Below are 17,242 nucleotides of genomic sequence, written 5' to 3'. Positions count from 1 at the left end.
CGTGTTTCAATGAAATCTTCCTTAAGTGGCTACCCATCGTGCACTAGGTGCCTAGGCAGTAAGGCAACCCAAACGCAAGAGCCTGCTTGCAGCTTGCCGGCTCAACAGACGGCGGTAAAAGGTCTTCTAGCCGGCGGTAGACCGCTGACCATCGGCTTTGATTGACACCCCAAGATTCTATTACGAAGGATAATTCCTGAAACAAGTATCAAACATGTTGCACAAGTTCAAGCTATTAGCCTTAATAGAAAGGCCTTAAGTGAAGATCAGTTACAGCAAACTTCAAAGGATCAGTGGAAATTAGGACAAAGAAAACAGAGCCAGAGTTCACTTTTTTCCAACTGTACGTTACGCTTGAACCCATTTGTAATAACATGTTCTTACCACGCCCCTACAGATGTGTCCAAGGAATAAGATGCGTGATTGGACAAGGTGATGATTGGAAATCCTCGTTCTGAAATCGAGGCTCGAGTAATCGTCACATCTGGACCTGTAGAATAACAGGTAAGCTCAGCGTTTGCAAATATTTGCTGCAAATCTTTTATGTATCAAATAATAAATGTATACATGTACATGTGTAACGTACCCGTAATCGCTAAAGGTTAATTTTTTCTTCCTCCAAATTTTACAACATACCTGATAGCAGTGGAAGCACTGATTCATTTTTTAGCACTGCGGTGACTCTCTTTGTGTCCCTGGGTAAAAAGAAAAACGTTTCTTAACCCTTTACACCCTTAAATCAGAATGCATATTCTCCACATTGTTCTTTTTAGTTATCCTAAGGTGTGGACAAGGAGAATTTGTTTAAAAATCAAGATTTTCTTAAGTTGGTGATCATTTTCTTAGTTCTTGTGACCCTAATGTTTTATTCAGAGTGATGTTGGAAGGAGAAAGTAGACGCGAGTCACTCTTAGGGGTCAAAAGTTTATACTTAAAACGTCGTGTTAACTAAATGTACTCTCTAACAGGTTTTCAAAGAAAACATAATAACAAATACGAAACAAACAACCACGACAATTTTTCTTAGCAGAGGTTCCATAAAAAAAAGAGAAAACTTCAAAACCAAAGGACGTTTGTTGAATACTTACCAAACAAACACTCCCCCAGAGGAGGTGACAAGCATGACATAATGACGGCTACACTGCAGAATGGAGGCTGGTGAGTCCAACACCATGGAAGGTAGGATTCTGTTCAATTATAATTCAAACATTTTTAGGAAATTCACGTGAGCGCTTCGCAACACGAATCCCAAAGTTCACACTATGGTGTAAATTGCATACAGAAACGACACTTGCTTACTTTCGTCCAGTGGAAGAAAACATGTCGATACTTCGGTTTTCACAAGCCACGGAGACCACTTGTCTTTACGGGGAATGAAAATCAGAGAAACAAAATGAAAGGAGATCACAAAGTTAAAAATCATTTGACAATTGACAAAAATACTTCATCTGCGTTTTTGCGTTGACTCATTGGGTCTCAAAATCATTGGCTCTGTTCTTTCCTTGTATCTCAAGCTTCTTGGATTTAGAGGTGAAATACAAATAATTTTACTCCTTCAGAATCTTTAGGGAGTCCACCCTAACTCACCGATTGCCAGCCAAGGCTATACCGGGACTTATAATCACAGTCTCCCACAAAGGTTTACCAGCAGCAGAACACTTCAAGATATGCGCTCTGGGCCCTAAAAAGAACCAGTGGGATGAGTGAAAGAAACGTTGTGTCTAATCAAATTTATGAATTTGTCCACTACCATTTGTATATCTTTCCTTCGATAACAAGACGTGGCGGAATCGTTCAGCCTTGATTGATGAACTACATACACTTTCCCGCAAGGCACATAAGCAAAAAAAGGCTGCTTGGTGCTCTGCTAAAATAGCTAAAAATTGTTATTCCTCCTACTAGAGACATCTCATCAGGGAGCGAGCTACGATGGACCTTACATCTGTCCGAGAAAATCACTTTCTCATGCGAAGGTAACGATTTTCATCAACATACACAATGAAAGTCTGCGATGGTAGAGACCAACTTATTATTCAAGCGACTACAAAATTAACTGGACGGTTGTAGAAACCTTGTTTACCTTGGTTGGCCAAGTTGTTCTCTAGGTCAAGTGTAAGGGCAGGCTCACCACCATTTCCTTTAATCTGCAAAGGAAGTGAAAGCACGTGTTATCACACATTATTCCTTTGAAAAGAAATTTCACGCCCCATAAGAAATGTCTGCTCAATAACATTGACATTTTAGATCACAAAGTTACCTGGACTGTGAGATTTTTCTGTGGGGTGGGGTAAGGAATAGCCACAGAATGCCTCACATGTAAAGAGGCGTCGACACTCTCCTCTTGATCTGTTCTATCTTCGCGCTGTTTAGACTAAGAAAACAAACAAACAAACAAAAAAGTAGATAACTCTTAAGCGAACCTAAGCAGTACTCTAAAAACCCTTTTTACCCTGAAAAGGACAAGCAGAAGGATTTCAGCGCAGTGTTATAAATTTCTTCTTCACATCATTTGATACCCTAAGAAACATGCTCTCTCGCATTCACGACGGGGAATACAGTTTTCAATCACTGTTAAGAAAGGTGCAGAACTGAGCTTGACTGACGGGTTTTACAGTTACTTACATTGCTAGAGCCACCTGCACTCTTTGAACCTGCAAAATACGGAAAGGTCAAAGTTTAATAGAAGAAACATTTAGTCAAGTGCATGTTGCTGGTGCTAGCCCTTAGGTGGAAAAAGTGCCTGGGTGGAATCGCGATTTAAAGAGCGGAATTTCGAAGTGATGGGTAACGGACGCTTATTTGGAGCTGAACTTATCTTGATTACAGTCGAGCTTTCCTGGAAGACCACTTAAAAGCGACCACTTTTCCAAGAGACAAAAATGATAGCTTTTGTTTTATTTATCAGCTTGTGATTGCAATCCTTAAAAAATTTCCAAGGCGAACCTGTTGTATGTGGCCAAAGGGGCTTGGCATTTTAGGTGTTAGCTTGTAAAAACGAAGTTCAACTGTATTGACTGTAATAGAGAGAGATATGTTTCGATGTTTGACACAAATTCCAGTGTTAATAGAGTAAATAGAGTGAAATATTTCTAACCTGGTCTACAAAAAAGTCTGTCTGCTTTTCTATCCGCACAAGGGACGCTCACAGCACTGCTGATTCTATGCATGTTGTATATGGCTTTCGTATATGGCCTTAGTCACTTATGAGTTATCTGTGAATCGCTTTTAGAGCGTGGAACCGTCAGCTCCGAAGGTTTGAGGTTCGATTCTTCGTGAGGCTTTCTAATTTTATTCTTTGCTTAACAATCGTGACACTCAGAATAATCATCTTCCTTTATAAATGCCATTGTTCAAAAAAAAAAAAAAAAGCGCCATTTTCTTTGCAGTCATGGATCCAACCAAATATTAAGATACAAAATACCTGAACTGCTTCCATCTTTCCTGGCTCGTTTAGACTGTGATGATGTGGGCGTATCTGATTTCCTCTTCACCGCAATAGTCGTAGCAGTAGTTGACGCAGAGGTCGAAGACACCGTTGTTGTGGGAGTTGAGGTAGGTTTGGTTGCTGTGATGGGCTTCATAGTGGCAGACACAGGTTTTACGGCAAGGATCTCTGCTCTCTCGGGTGTCTTGTCCTTTGACCTAAACACCAAAGAAGAACATTTGTTATTAGTTTTTTTTTTTGGCAACAGACTTAAATAATTTTACAAGCTTTTTTTCGGCTGATGGTTACCCTAGTTAACCAATTCACAAGCCCAACTTATTTGGCACCCAGACCCTTTCCCTTAGGGCCGGGCCAAACGCAAGTAACATTTCAACGCAACCTCTTGGAACATTGTTGGATCGTGTTTTGAGATGTTGTGGAGGAGATGGCCAAAAGTGCGCAAAATCTTGCAACAGTTTAGTTCGTCGACCTTTATGTACCTACTTTTGCCTCCATATCGCACACGCTGATACAAAGAGCGCCTTATAACAATTCGTTCCCTTGTTCCCTTGTCTCTCTTGAGTGTTGCAACTTTGCGAATATGTTCTAAAGGCACGGATAATCCTCCAACGTGTCTAGCAACGACGTGGTCTCCATCTCAGTCCACATTCTTGGTGACCCGTGACCTGGGTATTATTGGCTGTCATGTTTAAAGACGAAAACCTATAATTGCGCGCGTGCTCTGATGCAACTTGTTGCTAAAAGGTGGCCAAACGCGTGTAACGCGGTGGGCAAAACAATGTTGCAAGACGCTGCGTTGAAATGTTGCGTGCGTTTGGTCGGGCCATCATCCTCTGCCTTTCCTTTTCTAGTTTAAAGAAGGGAAGGGAGTATTCATAAACTAAATGGATGCTCGAAAGGGAGTATACCTATGTCTTACCAAAGGACACCTCACGATCACCCACTAGTAGAACTCGAATCCAGATCGTTTGATTAATTGTAATAACACGACGCCGCCGAGTCTTCCCTTCGGATCCTTTACAGATTACATGTGGGGAATTAGTAAAGATAGCCCACACTGTCTCGTCTTCACTAGATTTTTATTCTTCTCCTCTTCTATTCTCGCTAGGTTTCACAACTGTCACAACTCCTCGACTCGACTGATTGATATAAAAGATTACTTCGACTGAAAGCTAAATAAATCACAGACAATTGTTTCTTATCTTTGTAGGACACCTTAGTTAAAAAGAACGCTGATTGGCTAGATACGAATCTTCCAGACATAAGAATAATAAAATTTCCAGACAAACATTTCACAATCGCCACCCGACATCCATGCCATTATTCTGTTTCCGACACACTGGGGCCAACATGAAAATTGTACGGTGTAGATACGTTTATTTATGAATCAAATTAACTATTCTTACTTGCTTGTGAATCCTGTCGTTGCATTTTCGCCGATTCTCGAGTCCAGTGCCACTAAATTCTAAATAGGAAAAATATTCAGTTCAACGTAAAGATACTTTTCCTGGAGAAACGTGTAACTCCACAGCCTGCGTGATAATTCTTTACACAGAGCAGTTTTCCAACGAATGTGAGAGGTAATCCGGGATATTACCTCTGGTAACGCACAGATAAGAAAAAGATGAGCAGTATTTACAAAAATGCTAGAAACCAGTTGTTGACGAGCTGGGGTATGAAGTAGGTTCAAGCGCCAGTATACTGCTCAGATAAGTCGTGTTTGTAAATGGATAAAAAAAGGTGGCAAATTTAGAGCTGGTTCGTCGAAAATAGGAGAATGTTATTCAAATGGAACGAGTGTGGGACAAACAAAATATCCAAATCCCACAAGAAACCTATGACCTAAGGAGACCGACATGACCCAAAGACCCAGCTTCAAATGTACTATCTTCGTCAATCTACATGTAAACATCTTTTACCTGGGATGTGGCTGGAATGGAGTTCGACACCTGAGATGCACCACTTGGGTTTGAATTTCCGGGGGGTGAAATAGCAGCTGAAGATCCTCCAAAAGGAACAGGCGAGTCACTGTGGAGCAGATGAGTACAAAGTATTTTGCAACAAGACAAAGGCGGTCCGATTTGCGATAGTCTACATCAATCAATGAAATTTTTCCATTTATTGCCCTGAAATTTTTCCACTATCGGACAGATCATCGACGTTGCAAAGGTTTTCATTTCAAAACGGCAAGCGATGCTTTTCCTGACAAACGCATTTGCATTCTTAAAGCTAAAAAAAAACTTCTAGGCGGTAGGAAATTCGGACTGCAAAGGCGAGTCTTCGAATCGGAGATTTAAAAGGAATAGGAAAGCCTGTCAGGCATCGGCAAAAGCCCAAAGAGGATTAATATTTTCTTGGCCCAAGAGAAGTAATGTATAAGCCTTTTCCTCCCCTGCCTGACCTCGTGTCACCGAACGACATTCGAAAGTACAGCAAACAAGAAAATAAGAGAAAAGTGAAAATTTGCAAAGATAAAATGTCAAGAATACTGCAGTATTTTCTTGAATGTCGAATGAATGAATCGAATTCTTGAATGAATCGAATGTCGTTCGGTGACCTAAAGTTTTAAAAGATCAACAAAAGCCAGTTCACCAAATCGTTTGGATTTGCCCACATTTATCGTACTGTTCATTTATCTCGACGGTTTTCACCCCTGCGGCCGTAATTACTAATCCGATTGTTTTGTCTTTAAAAACTTAGGAGAACACTAGCGCCTATTCCTCTCTTCCGCTGTTTCATGTCTCGCTTCATCATTCCTTGGCTGCTTTTTTTTTTCTTTCTTTTTTCCAAGGGAATTAAAATTGGGTTTTGCAGTTCTCGAATTGAAATGAACCAAATTTTCTAAAGGTATATGATTGAAAACAAACAAGATTTTATGAACACAAGTAAAACGTTGCTTCTATATAGGGGTCGTACAAGAACAAGAAAACATAGCAAGCAGCACACCTCACTTCCATAGTTGAAACTAAGAGTGGAGTGATGCGGCGACGACCATCTTTAGTTCTGGTTTCCACTTGCTTTTCTAAAACATTCTACAGAGAAACAAAATCTGGCTTAATGAAAATAAATGGACGTTACGTGCCAAATGCACGCGGTAGTTCTTCATTCACGGATCCAGGCCAAATTAGACCGTTCGAGACATTCAGTTAGTAAATTTTAAAAGCTAATTAGACAGGACGAATGCGTCCTAGGACTCCTAATTCTATCCAACTGAATTGGGAAAGTTTGGTATTTCTGCAAAAGCAACACCTGAGAAACTAAAGCAACAAACTTAGCTCATATCGGATGCTGGGTTTTGGAAACAAACCTGGATAACAGTGGTTGGAGGCCAGCGGTTTCACCATTGTGCTTTTCTGGCAATACAAGCTTAACCCTTAACACCCTGACATTATTAGTATTCATATTCTCCAAACTGTTCTCTTTACATTTCCTATGATACAGACGGGGAGAATTTATTTAGCAATCTGGAGCTTTTTTAATTGGTGATCATTTCTTTTATTCTCATGACCTTTGTATTTGATTCAAGATTGATCATGTGAGGAGATATTAGAAGCCAGTGACTTTGGGAGAATAAAGGGTTAAAGGTTAAAAAAAAAATTGGATGTAAAGTTTATTATCCAGTACGTATATGCATTTTAAAGGGCGAAATAAATCGAACATTTCCGCATGCGACATACATCAAATCAAAATTCCCAGTCTGTACTCACCACAGGATCAATTGGGCTCCTTGTAACTGGACTGGTCAATGAATATGACGGACTCTTCATGGGAGTGCTGCCTGAAACACACAGAGAAAAATATAGAAGTCAATGAAAACTCGTGTACTGTAATACCACCAGGTTAACAAAAGATGACGACTGGTACAAAGCTAAAGCTCGCAGCGCGAGCCTCCGTAAATATTAAGAAAAAAATGGTAACGTTGTGCCACTGGTGAAATATCAGGATTTTTCTGAGAATATTTAACATCGAAGAAAAAGGCAAGGGAACTAAAAACCAGTTTAACTATAGTAAATCAGCGTAAAAAAATACACAAGACTTAGAGGAACAAATAGAGAAGCGAGGTATATCGTAAGTGTGTTTTAATTCAAAACTATGGTTGACATTTTCATGTTAAGGATGCGATGGTTATCGGTGATATCGCCCGGATGCACGGTTGACCCAAGTTTCGTCGCCCCTTGATGTGGTTGTGTCGCCCTCAACTTTTGACCTTTAAGGGGGGCGACGAAATTTGGGGCGACCGTGCATGGGGACGAACTCACCTAATACCGATGCGACGTTCATTCGGACACAAATCCTTACACTGTACTTCGCCTACAGCGCAATACAGACATATTTTCATATTTGCTGACGAGGCGCATCGAGCGAGCTTGGGCTGCCTATGGTACACCACGTTCTAAAAACACTTACCATTCATAGCTGACGAATCTTGCTTGGTTGGTGTTCCTGACGGAATCAACGGGGGAGGTGGAGCAGGAGGTTTGTTTGTGTTGGCCAGTGTCTGTTGTTTCATTGCGTGTCGTTGTTGAATCTTTAACATTTCGGGATTCTCAATAATGGCACTGGCTAAGTTCGTCTTGCTGCTGTTGATGCTAATGCCATAAACCTGTTTGTGGAACTTTTCCTACAAAACAAACAAGGGAAAATGACGGTTGAATGGACAAATCCAAATTGAAATCTTAAATGCTGTACAGCAGTTAGGAATGACTTTCAATAATCGAATTAAAACACTGACTGTGTGTGATTTAAACTCGAAAACAACACATGATAATGTTGCAGAGAAACTACGTCGAGAACTCTACACTCTACTGTTTATGGTGCAAATTTTGTAAGACATTAAATCGTGCACAAAAAGGCACACAATCAAACGCTTTTTTAAGTAACATTCTTTAACCAAACGTTCATTTCAATTATTTCCTAACTTCATTTATTGCAGCATAAAATTCTCCCATTTGTATAATCCTTCATACAAAAAGTGCAAAGATAATTATAATGTACTAAAAGACCATAAGTATGTATGTGGCATTTGGCAGACACTATGTCCACAAAATCTGGTCAGTGGAAAAAGTTTGGATTTCATGATTTGGCACCAAACACTGAGCTAGTTTAATTTAGAGATATTGAAATCTATTCCATCAGTTCTGTACGCTGATTACTTTTCAGTGTCTGGAACGCCCTGCTTTCAGCAGATGCTCATTTAATGAAAAATGAGACTTAAGTGCATGACAACCCATCTTTCTGATGATGTAGCTGCTCTACAGGTATATCAATAACCAAAGCTGATTTATATTAATTCAGAGATTTCAGCAAAGAACACACACCTTTTCCTCCTCAGTCATAGGCCTACCCAGTTCCTCAGCTGTGAAATCAGCATACGCCACAGATCCATCCCATGAACAAACCAGCAGCTGAAAACCTGAATCACTCCTGCAAGCAAAGCCAGAGCAAACCTCAACACCAACTGACTGCCTGATATGCTGAGAGGAAGGAGGGAGGGGAGAGGTGACTCCAACATCAAAGGAACAGCAAGTTCTGGTTTAGCAGAGATACATGTACAGAACTGTGACTCAATTTCCAATTACAATTTTGCATGCTCACTCACAATCATGTCAACAGCCACAACATATTCCTTCAAGGTTTTCATGTTTTTAACTTCTTAGCAATTACTAGGAGTGTGTACTACAGATATAGTGTATTTATTTGTAAATATTTATTTGTAATACTGCCAAATTTCTTATGTCAAAAGTAGTTTAACATTAACATGTACAGATTTTTGTCAAGAAGACTTACCAGGATACATCCATGATTGAGTGATTGAATAAGTCATGCATAACAACAAGAGGCCTCTTGAGGGATGTTAGCTGTTGTAGAAAAAGAGGGTTTCATCCGAAAATCAGTTTAGTTAAATTTGCAATTAAGGGAGTAAGAGAGGACAGGGCTCATTTGAATGCAAGCTGTAAGTACCTCTTTGACACCATTTCTTAGGAAGCCTTTTCTAAAATTTGACTCCACTGTGTTTAATTGAAATGTTTGCATTCTCATTATCAACTTCACCACTACATGATTGATCTAGCCACTTTCAATAGCTTCTGTATACAATATGTCACATATCTAGCACTGAATATTGAATCAGCAATATATATTATATATTAAGTTATTCACTGCATAGTCATGTCAAATTCTAGCTTGTAGTTTGCTTCAAAATTCAGGAAACATGTACATACCCACACTGAAAGAGACCTATCCCTGCTTCCAATTGCACAACAAGAATATTGCTGAGGACAAAGAGCAAACAATCATGTAAAAGGCATGTATATTTACATGTATACATGTACATTATATATACTATATGACGAAAATGAAATGATTATAAATGAACTTGTAAATATGAACTAGAGGTACTCATAAATCTTGAGTTTGGTTAGCAAGTAAAAAGAAAACTGAAAACTGATTCACTTCTCAAACACAGTCACATATTACAAACTAAGAAAACAATTGTTCATAAAGTGGGTCTCTTTATCTATATGAACATGTATTGAGGTCACTAACATGTTTTCTGTAGCTAAGAGATAGAGCATGAAACTGTGAAACTAGGGTCTGGGGTTCAATTCACAAGTCAGATTTTTGGTTTAAATTGTCTCAGGCTGAAAACAAATAAATAACAACACACTACAATAATGTATGTCTTCATATAATAGTTAGAAAACACAAAAATAACTCCAGATTGCAAAGCCTCAACTTGAAAAAAAATAATCTGCTGTTGACGTTATTGCAACATACATATACAACAAAATTTGATGAGTAAAATGCAAGAATTCTCATTGATATAATTATCTAAATGTAAACATCGACGTTACATGTTTTTAATGTTACCTTGGGTCTGGATGATTCTTCACCAATTTTCTTTACAAATAGCTTTGGGTTGAATCTCTGTTAAGAGTTAACAAATTCAGTGAAGTTAGTTTATAAAAGCCACTATTGACTCTTGATTCTTGATTCCACTGTCCTAGCTCTACAGGACTACAGTACTTGTTGTAATATAAAGGTGACATTCACCAATTAAACTTCAGGTTTTAATAAACAGTCTTTTACTAAATCACAGTAGAAAGATGTGGTGGGTAGGTACTCTGAGTAAGCAATTCAAATGCAACTCAACACAGAATTTGTTACACAACATTATGCAGTTCTAAGAACCTCCAAGCACAAAAATATAAGGCATGTTAAATCATGCAGTTCTAAGCACAAAGTGTCCCGAATGTTAAATTATACATCACTACTCTCGTGAAGCATGATCAGACGACATGATCAAAATCTACTGTTATGCAATTATTGTAGTTATCCACAAAGTTTTATTTTTCATCATATCAAATCTTACCACACATGTAATAGCTTTCCTGTGCCCAACAAAGTCCATTCTCATTTTCCAGCCATCCCGCTCAAGGATCTTTGCCACTGGGCCTGCATTATTCATTGCATGTGCTGATACCACATAATGTCCATCAGGTGACCAACTGAGACGAAGAACATGGGTGGTGCCGCTGCATTCAGCAAATGGCTCAGTTACTTCACTCTCTTGCTGCCAATCAGATGTTCGCCAAACCTTCAAAGTCTTGTCATCGGATTGAGAGGCAAGATATTTTCCAACAGGATCCCAAGTGATGCCTTTGACCATACCACTGTGGCCCTTTAGTACAGTAACAACATCTGAAAAGAAATAAGATTTAATTAAGAGAAACAATATCATACAAGGTTGGGTCTCAAAATAGTCTTCTAGATTGCCACAGCTTTAGCATTTCTTTGTCTATCAACAGAATTCATAACTTGGCCACCCTGGAGAGTTTCAAAACCATATGTTTCTAGTGTGAAACCTTCATCATAATAAATTGACAAAGGGCTAGAGCTCAAAATATCAGTTTTAGAAACTCTCTTTAGAGGCCAACTTACAATACCAACTTATTTGATAAAAGCAAATTGACTCATAGTATAGCAGTTCATGAATCTCCCACAGATGCAACATCACAGTTTCTTTAGAAATTTACTCCCTTTTCCATATCTTAACCCTTTAACTCCCACGAGTGACCAAAACAGAATTTCTCCTTACAATATTGAAATAAAATCAAACAGACAAATGTTGAGAATAAAGGAAAATATCAATGATGGGACAAGTAATTGATCTAATACCAGATTCTCCAAAGTATCAGCATAAGAATCGAACCACAGACAGTAAGGAGAATTACATGTAATGGTGAGATCTTGGGAGTAAAAGGGTTAAAGCAATTTCTATGGTAGGGATTATCAGGGTCCCTGTTTATACTCCTAGGCCTGGTTGTATGAGGAGCAGATAACACTATCCAATGGATAAATCGCTATCTAGCAGATAAGTGATAGCAAAATGTATAGCGTTTTCCACCGAATAGAGTTTTATCCAATGGATAGCATTATCCAACTTTCAAACAACCGGTGCATGAGTGAAAAGAGGTACATGTAACATGAGGCTGAAGTGTTTTGCTTAAGAACATAACATAATACGCTTAACCAGCCAGGGCTCAAACTCGAGTTACAGATCTGGAGTCTGGCCAAAAAACACTTCTGTTGTCACAACTACTCAATAGCACCCAATAATTATAAGCCCAAACATTCAAAATATCAAACTGTACATTGGTGTCTACTGGATGTTGTTCATTTCTTTGCAAGAGACATGTTTCAATTCACAGTTTTGGACAAGTTTGCACACACACAAAAAAAATTTGACACTGCTACTGTCAGTAACAGCTGAAATTGTGGCCACATACACTGTTCTTTTAAAATAATTTGAGAATTAGCCACTAACCTGGAAATCGTTGAGCATTCCAAATAGTGATGGTGTTGTCAACACTTCCTGATGCAAGGAAGCTGTCATCTGGAGACCATGCCAGATCCAACACATCTAACGCAAACACATGGGGTGAATGTCAAGAAAGAAGTGCTCATCAGCTTTGTCACACAAGCTTACAAGGTTAAACCTTACACATTACATACGCAAACTTGAAGACTGTTAATGCTAACAGTTCAAGTACAATTCAAACCTCTTACTAGCTAAGTTCCAAGTTGCATACTGTAAGTTCTGCACCAAGTTTTTTCCACTTAGATTTGTGGCTCAAGCATGAGAGCATGCAGGCTTTAAATCTGAGTAGCAAAAACAAACTTTCTTAACAAACAGTACCAATCAAAAAAACAAGATTACTAACTAAAGATACTTATTATATTTTTGGGTTCAACTAGGAGGGGAAGATTTTAATTCAAAAGAAACTTTTGAATTTTGTGGGCCTAACAGTTAAATATCACCTGCTAATTAACCAATAAAAGCACATGCACTGACTGAGAAATATAACATGTTGCTTTCCACTGGCTAAGAGAAAAAGAGTAAGAGTGAAATTCTTAGTACAAAATTGTTCAGGCCAAAGAGTGGGTCATGTGACTTTCAGTATGTATTTGTTTTTGTTGCATCCACCTTTTCTGATCTTTTCAGTCTTAACCCTTTAACTCCCAGGATCTGATTGTTAATTCTCCCTTCTAGCTGCTAGATATTTCCTTTGAACTAGTTGCAAGAATTTGGTGTTAGATCAAGATAAAAACTTTTACCTGATACATTTGAGTATTCTCATTACCTGTTTGATGGATAGTGCATGGATATTGTAGGGAGAAGTTATATGCAAATCACTTCAGGGAGTTAAAGGGTTAATTTTTTCAAGATGTACACATGTACATAAATGCATGGTTCTAAGTTTGCAGCTTGTAGTGGCACACATATACAAATGTACAGGCATTAACCTGGCACAGCTAACAATAGTAAATGAGAAATAGTGCCAGTAAACAAATGTTAAAACCTTTGACCTTTGACCTTTGACCAGAGACTCACCTCCACTATGACCTCTTAGAGTGTTGACACATCTCCACTGCTCCACATTCAATTTACTGTTGTTACCACCAAATACTGCTGCTGCTCCCATTATCCTGGTCCCAGTTCAAAGACAAATATCTACTATTAGAATAGCAGTTAGACTGTTTACATCTACTTGTGAGGATTAATTTGGCATGAGGTTTTCTCTGTTACCTTGCCATTTGCCAAATCATGATGAGTTTGTCATCTCCTCCAGTTGCAAGATATTTTCCACCACAAGACCATCTAACACAGTTCACACATGCTGAAAAATAATTCACTTATGATTTACAGTATTTCATCAAACCTTTACACCCTAACATACAGTATATACACGTATATTCTCCATACTGTTCTCTGTACATTTCTTGAGGAGTTAACAAGGAGAATTTGTTTAACAATCAATGCTCCCTGTGTTGGTGAACTTCCTTTATTCTCATGACCTAAATGAGTGATTCAGGGTCTTATTCTGAAATAAAGGTGAAATATTACCATATTTATTCAGCTATAAGCCGATCTCAGCTATCAGCCAAGACCCCAAACTTAGTACATGTAGACTTGGCATAACGAGAACCAAAAATAAATCTAAAACACCCATCTATAAGCCGAGACCCATTCATTATTATAAGACTGAATTGTTACCTAAAAAAAAAACCTAACATTTTCAGAGAAAAAATCACATTAATTGTCATAAATGAGGCTTAGACGATGGTGATTTATGGTGATTTAATATGCAAAGGAAAAAAAAAGCTAACTATTCAATTGAAATGCAACAAATCATAACTCAGATGAATTAATGAGATCCAAGAACTCAATTTAAAATTAACTTTCGGCTATGAGCCGAGACCCCCTCTAGAGCCCAAATTTTAATTCACTTCAGTTTTAATTTGTGTAAAAATCACTCAGCTTATAGTGGAATAAATATGGTAGATGCCTGTCACTCCTAGGGATGAAAAGGCTAACAGGGAAACTCATCTACATAATGCTTTCAACACACAAAGCACATTCATAACTCCTGCAGAGTTAAATGTTTGTTGTCTCTTGAACCTTATACACAGCAAAAGTAGATGGGATTGAAATGTTCAGCTGCCAAAACATATGTAACATATTCATCTAAACAGAAAGTGCTAATATAACTGCACATATGCAATGCACAAGTACATATTCAATCACTCAATTGATTGCACAACAACTAAATAAGATGCAGCTCACCAAGATGATTGTCCATTTGGCACAATAACTTGGGAATATTTTCATTCATTTCATCTTCCTCATTTTTCACAGGAGCCATGTTCCAAATTGTGACTTTCCCTGAATCATCCCCTGAAAATTGTCAACATAAACATAAGAAAACATGCACTATGCATCCAGAAAAAGATACATGTAAGCAATTTCTAGATACTTTAAGAGTATAATATGCTAATGTATTTAGAAAAATATATTTATTAACAATCAATTAACTCATTAAACCATCATGCATTGTGTCACTTGAATGTGAATGTGAAAATGTAGTTGACTGTAGCACATTAAAATGGATTCTTGATGCTCAGGTACACTTTTTTGAACACATGTTTTTGTTAATGCATGAGTATTACCTACAGGTTCAGGGAGGATGGCAATTGGTATACATGTGACAAGTGATTAAGGACAAAATTTATACATGAAACATTTTTTTTTTTTTTAATGGTAAGCATAAGTTGTGAATTTCTGAACCAGTGTGAGGAGTGACATGTGTGAGTGTGAGTGTGAGGAGTGACATGCCTCCTGAAATATATGTGACCCATGAATTTTCCCTTTCATTTTGTGAAAACCTCATGATTTTCTTGAAAGTTTGCACACTAGAAGAGCATTCTCAGGACCCCCTTTCCCACTTCCATATCCTCTTAGCACCTGCCACTTTACACCAGATTTTGTCCCCTTGTTTAGTCTAATTTCAGTTTACTAGCCACTAACAGCCCCAGCTGCAGCCCTTAATTTCCTATATTCACACTTCCACACTTTGCCTTCAATCTCATTCTTCTAAATCTTAATCTGGAGCTATTAAAAATCCAAATTGTTAAATATCAGCATGGAATAAGTCAATAACGATAAAAACAACATTTTGATTTCGTTGCAAATTTTAAGTACTTGCTGCTCTACAGGTGTTTGTAGAGGTGTTGCCTACCATCAGCTAAATGTGCAAAACGAAAAAAACCGATAGAACATTGTTTTCTGCCTGGCAACTGCCTAGCTTACCAACGAGGTGGCGTGAGGGCCCTTAAAGCATTTTGACCGTTGCCAGCAGCAAGGACAATCTCACAAATTGTAAACTGTGTACATGTACACCACGTACCTTGGCCACCAATAGCAAATCGAGATCCATCTGGATGAATATCAACAGAAAATAGTGGTCTCCCTAGAAAAGAAAAATCAGCAAAGCCAATAACACTTTTCAATCGATTAGCAGTTTTTAACTAAACTCAGTTGACAACAATGTGGACGGGGCGCGTGTTCTAGATCAATTATGCGAGGTTCAAAGTTACTCATACAAGGTTGGACACGCGCAAAAACCAAACAATTAAAACTCTTGAGTCGAATAAAAAAAGTTTAGAAATTGATTTTCAGAGAGATTCGTCAAGAGGTCAAAAGAATTTCCCAAGAAAACATGATTGAGGATTTGAACTGTCGCGCCAGAAGCTTAGATCACAGCTAGTTCCAAAGAAAACTAATTTTTTCTTCAACCACTTACGTGTAAAATATTAATCTATAGCTTTACCTTCGTGTGAAACCCAGTTTGGTTTAAGGATTCGCATCGTCTCAAATATTAAGAAAGATTATAAAAACAGCTGAGATGCGAACTTCAAACTGTCCATGCCACCATGTTTAATTACCAGCGTTTAATGTAGTAACCGCTGGACCACAATACCGCTGTTTACTCCAGCCCAGGTTACTTGCTCTTAAAGTTGCCATCTGTGTCGGTTTTAAAATAGGACCAAAGTAAGAAGCCAGGAAGCGTAAATTAAAAAAACTAATTCAGAAAAACTCATAGAAATATCCAAGCATTAAACTAGGGGAGATAAAAATTTCCGCTGTTTAACAACATTAATTTGGTTGTCGGTGTCTTATTATCTTTCTTTATAGAATAGGAAGCGACGTTGAAGAAACTTAAAAAATTAATTATTTCAAGGGTGATTACAGGCCTCTCTAAAGGATTTATATATTCTCTATGGAGTTGATCTCATAGGTTCCCATCACGCAAGGCTAGAGCTCTAAGAGGCCCTGTACGCGTGAGGCTTGGGACTGATGACGATTTTCCGTCCAAGCCTCGCGCTGCTTTGCCGCTAATTTTCGCGAACTAAAAATCCGTATAGACAATTAATGGCTGACTGCTGAGTCATAATTACTGACCAGCTTTAGAAAAAACGCCTCGGGGTTATACGCGTTGAATTATAATGGACCAGCAAAGATTAACTCCTACAAATTAACAGCGTCAGAAACTGCCCTGAACGCACCCACTTGATTAGTTCTTAGAACTATTTGGGTGTCCCAAACTCCACACAATTAACATAGTATTTAAACATTCTTTTCTACCTGTCCTTCTTTTATTTCTTAGATATCCTTAGTAACAATGAATCGAAAATTATTTTGGTTTCTTTTTTCGTTTCCCTATTGCACTGTATTCTTTATATTAATATTTGTAACACTGCTGTACTAATTATCACCTCTAATACACTGTATTCGTGTGAGTTTAAATAAAATTGAAAAAATTAAAATTGAATTGAAGATTTGAATTGTATTCTTTCACAGCAGCACGCATTCGACATGAGACTTAATAAAACAAAAAAGGAAAAACTGCTTTTCCGCCTTTAGTTTTTTTTCTTTTCTACGAACTGGCAGTGTTA

The 17,242-nt window shown here is 38.1% G+C and overlaps 1 protein-coding gene across 4 annotated transcripts in view; it reads right to left on the bottom strand.

Moving 5' to 3' along the window:
• The window catches only part of LOC113667342 (protein HIRA), a 29,605-nt gene that overhangs the window by 4,602 nt on the left and 7,761 nt on the right, over positions 1 to 17,242 (bottom strand). Inside the window, exons 3-28 of one of the 4 annotated variants that reach the window (XR_016181592.1) lie at positions 16,117 to 16,310; positions 15,694 to 15,756; positions 14,574 to 14,684; positions 13,536 to 13,626; positions 13,341 to 13,435; positions 12,273 to 12,368; positions 10,818 to 11,146; positions 10,316 to 10,372; positions 9,667 to 9,717; positions 9,233 to 9,303; positions 8,764 to 8,869; positions 7,853 to 8,066; positions 7,153 to 7,223; positions 6,392 to 6,477; positions 5,365 to 5,473; positions 4,852 to 4,910; positions 3,422 to 3,642; positions 2,623 to 2,651; positions 2,258 to 2,371; positions 2,081 to 2,144; positions 1,588 to 1,681; positions 1,300 to 1,362; positions 1,089 to 1,187; positions 637 to 695; positions 385 to 490; positions 2 to 196 (exon numbers count right to left, since the gene is read on the bottom strand). Coding sequence is in view for 3 of the 4 variants with exons in the window: in XM_027183157.2 (XP_027038958.2) it covers positions 385 to 490; positions 637 to 695; positions 1,089 to 1,187; positions 1,300 to 1,362; positions 1,588 to 1,681; positions 2,081 to 2,144; positions 2,258 to 2,371; positions 2,623 to 2,651; positions 3,422 to 3,642; positions 4,852 to 4,910; positions 5,365 to 5,473; positions 6,392 to 6,477; positions 7,153 to 7,223; positions 7,853 to 8,066; positions 8,764 to 8,869; positions 9,233 to 9,303; positions 9,667 to 9,717; positions 10,316 to 10,372; positions 10,818 to 11,146; positions 12,273 to 12,368; positions 13,341 to 13,435; positions 13,536 to 13,626; positions 14,574 to 14,684; positions 15,694 to 15,756; positions 16,117 to 16,153 (2,495 nt within the window). In the remaining variant the exon portion in view is untranslated. Of the gene's footprint in view, position 1; positions 197 to 384; positions 491 to 636; positions 696 to 1,088; positions 1,188 to 1,299; positions 1,363 to 1,587; positions 1,682 to 2,080; positions 2,145 to 2,257; positions 2,372 to 2,622; positions 2,652 to 3,421; positions 3,643 to 4,851; positions 4,911 to 5,364; positions 5,474 to 6,391; positions 6,478 to 7,152; positions 7,224 to 7,852; positions 8,067 to 8,763; positions 8,870 to 9,232; positions 9,304 to 9,666; positions 9,718 to 10,315; positions 10,373 to 10,817; positions 11,147 to 12,272; positions 12,369 to 13,340; positions 13,461 to 13,535; positions 13,627 to 14,573; positions 14,685 to 15,693; positions 15,757 to 16,116; positions 16,311 to 17,242 lie in introns of those variants that run through there. The other 3 variants (XM_027183157.2, XM_089189251.1, XM_089189250.1) reach the window with 3 other exon arrangements.

This window comes from Pocillopora damicornis, chromosome 12, assembly GCF_964200805.1.
Source record: "Pocillopora damicornis chromosome 12, jaPocDami1.2, whole genome shotgun sequence".
Taxonomy (NCBI): domain Eukaryota; kingdom Metazoa; phylum Cnidaria; class Anthozoa; order Scleractinia; family Pocilloporidae; genus Pocillopora; species Pocillopora damicornis.
The sequence above is the reverse complement of the archived record's forward strand: the minus strand, read 5'-3'. Positions and strand labels throughout refer to the sequence as shown.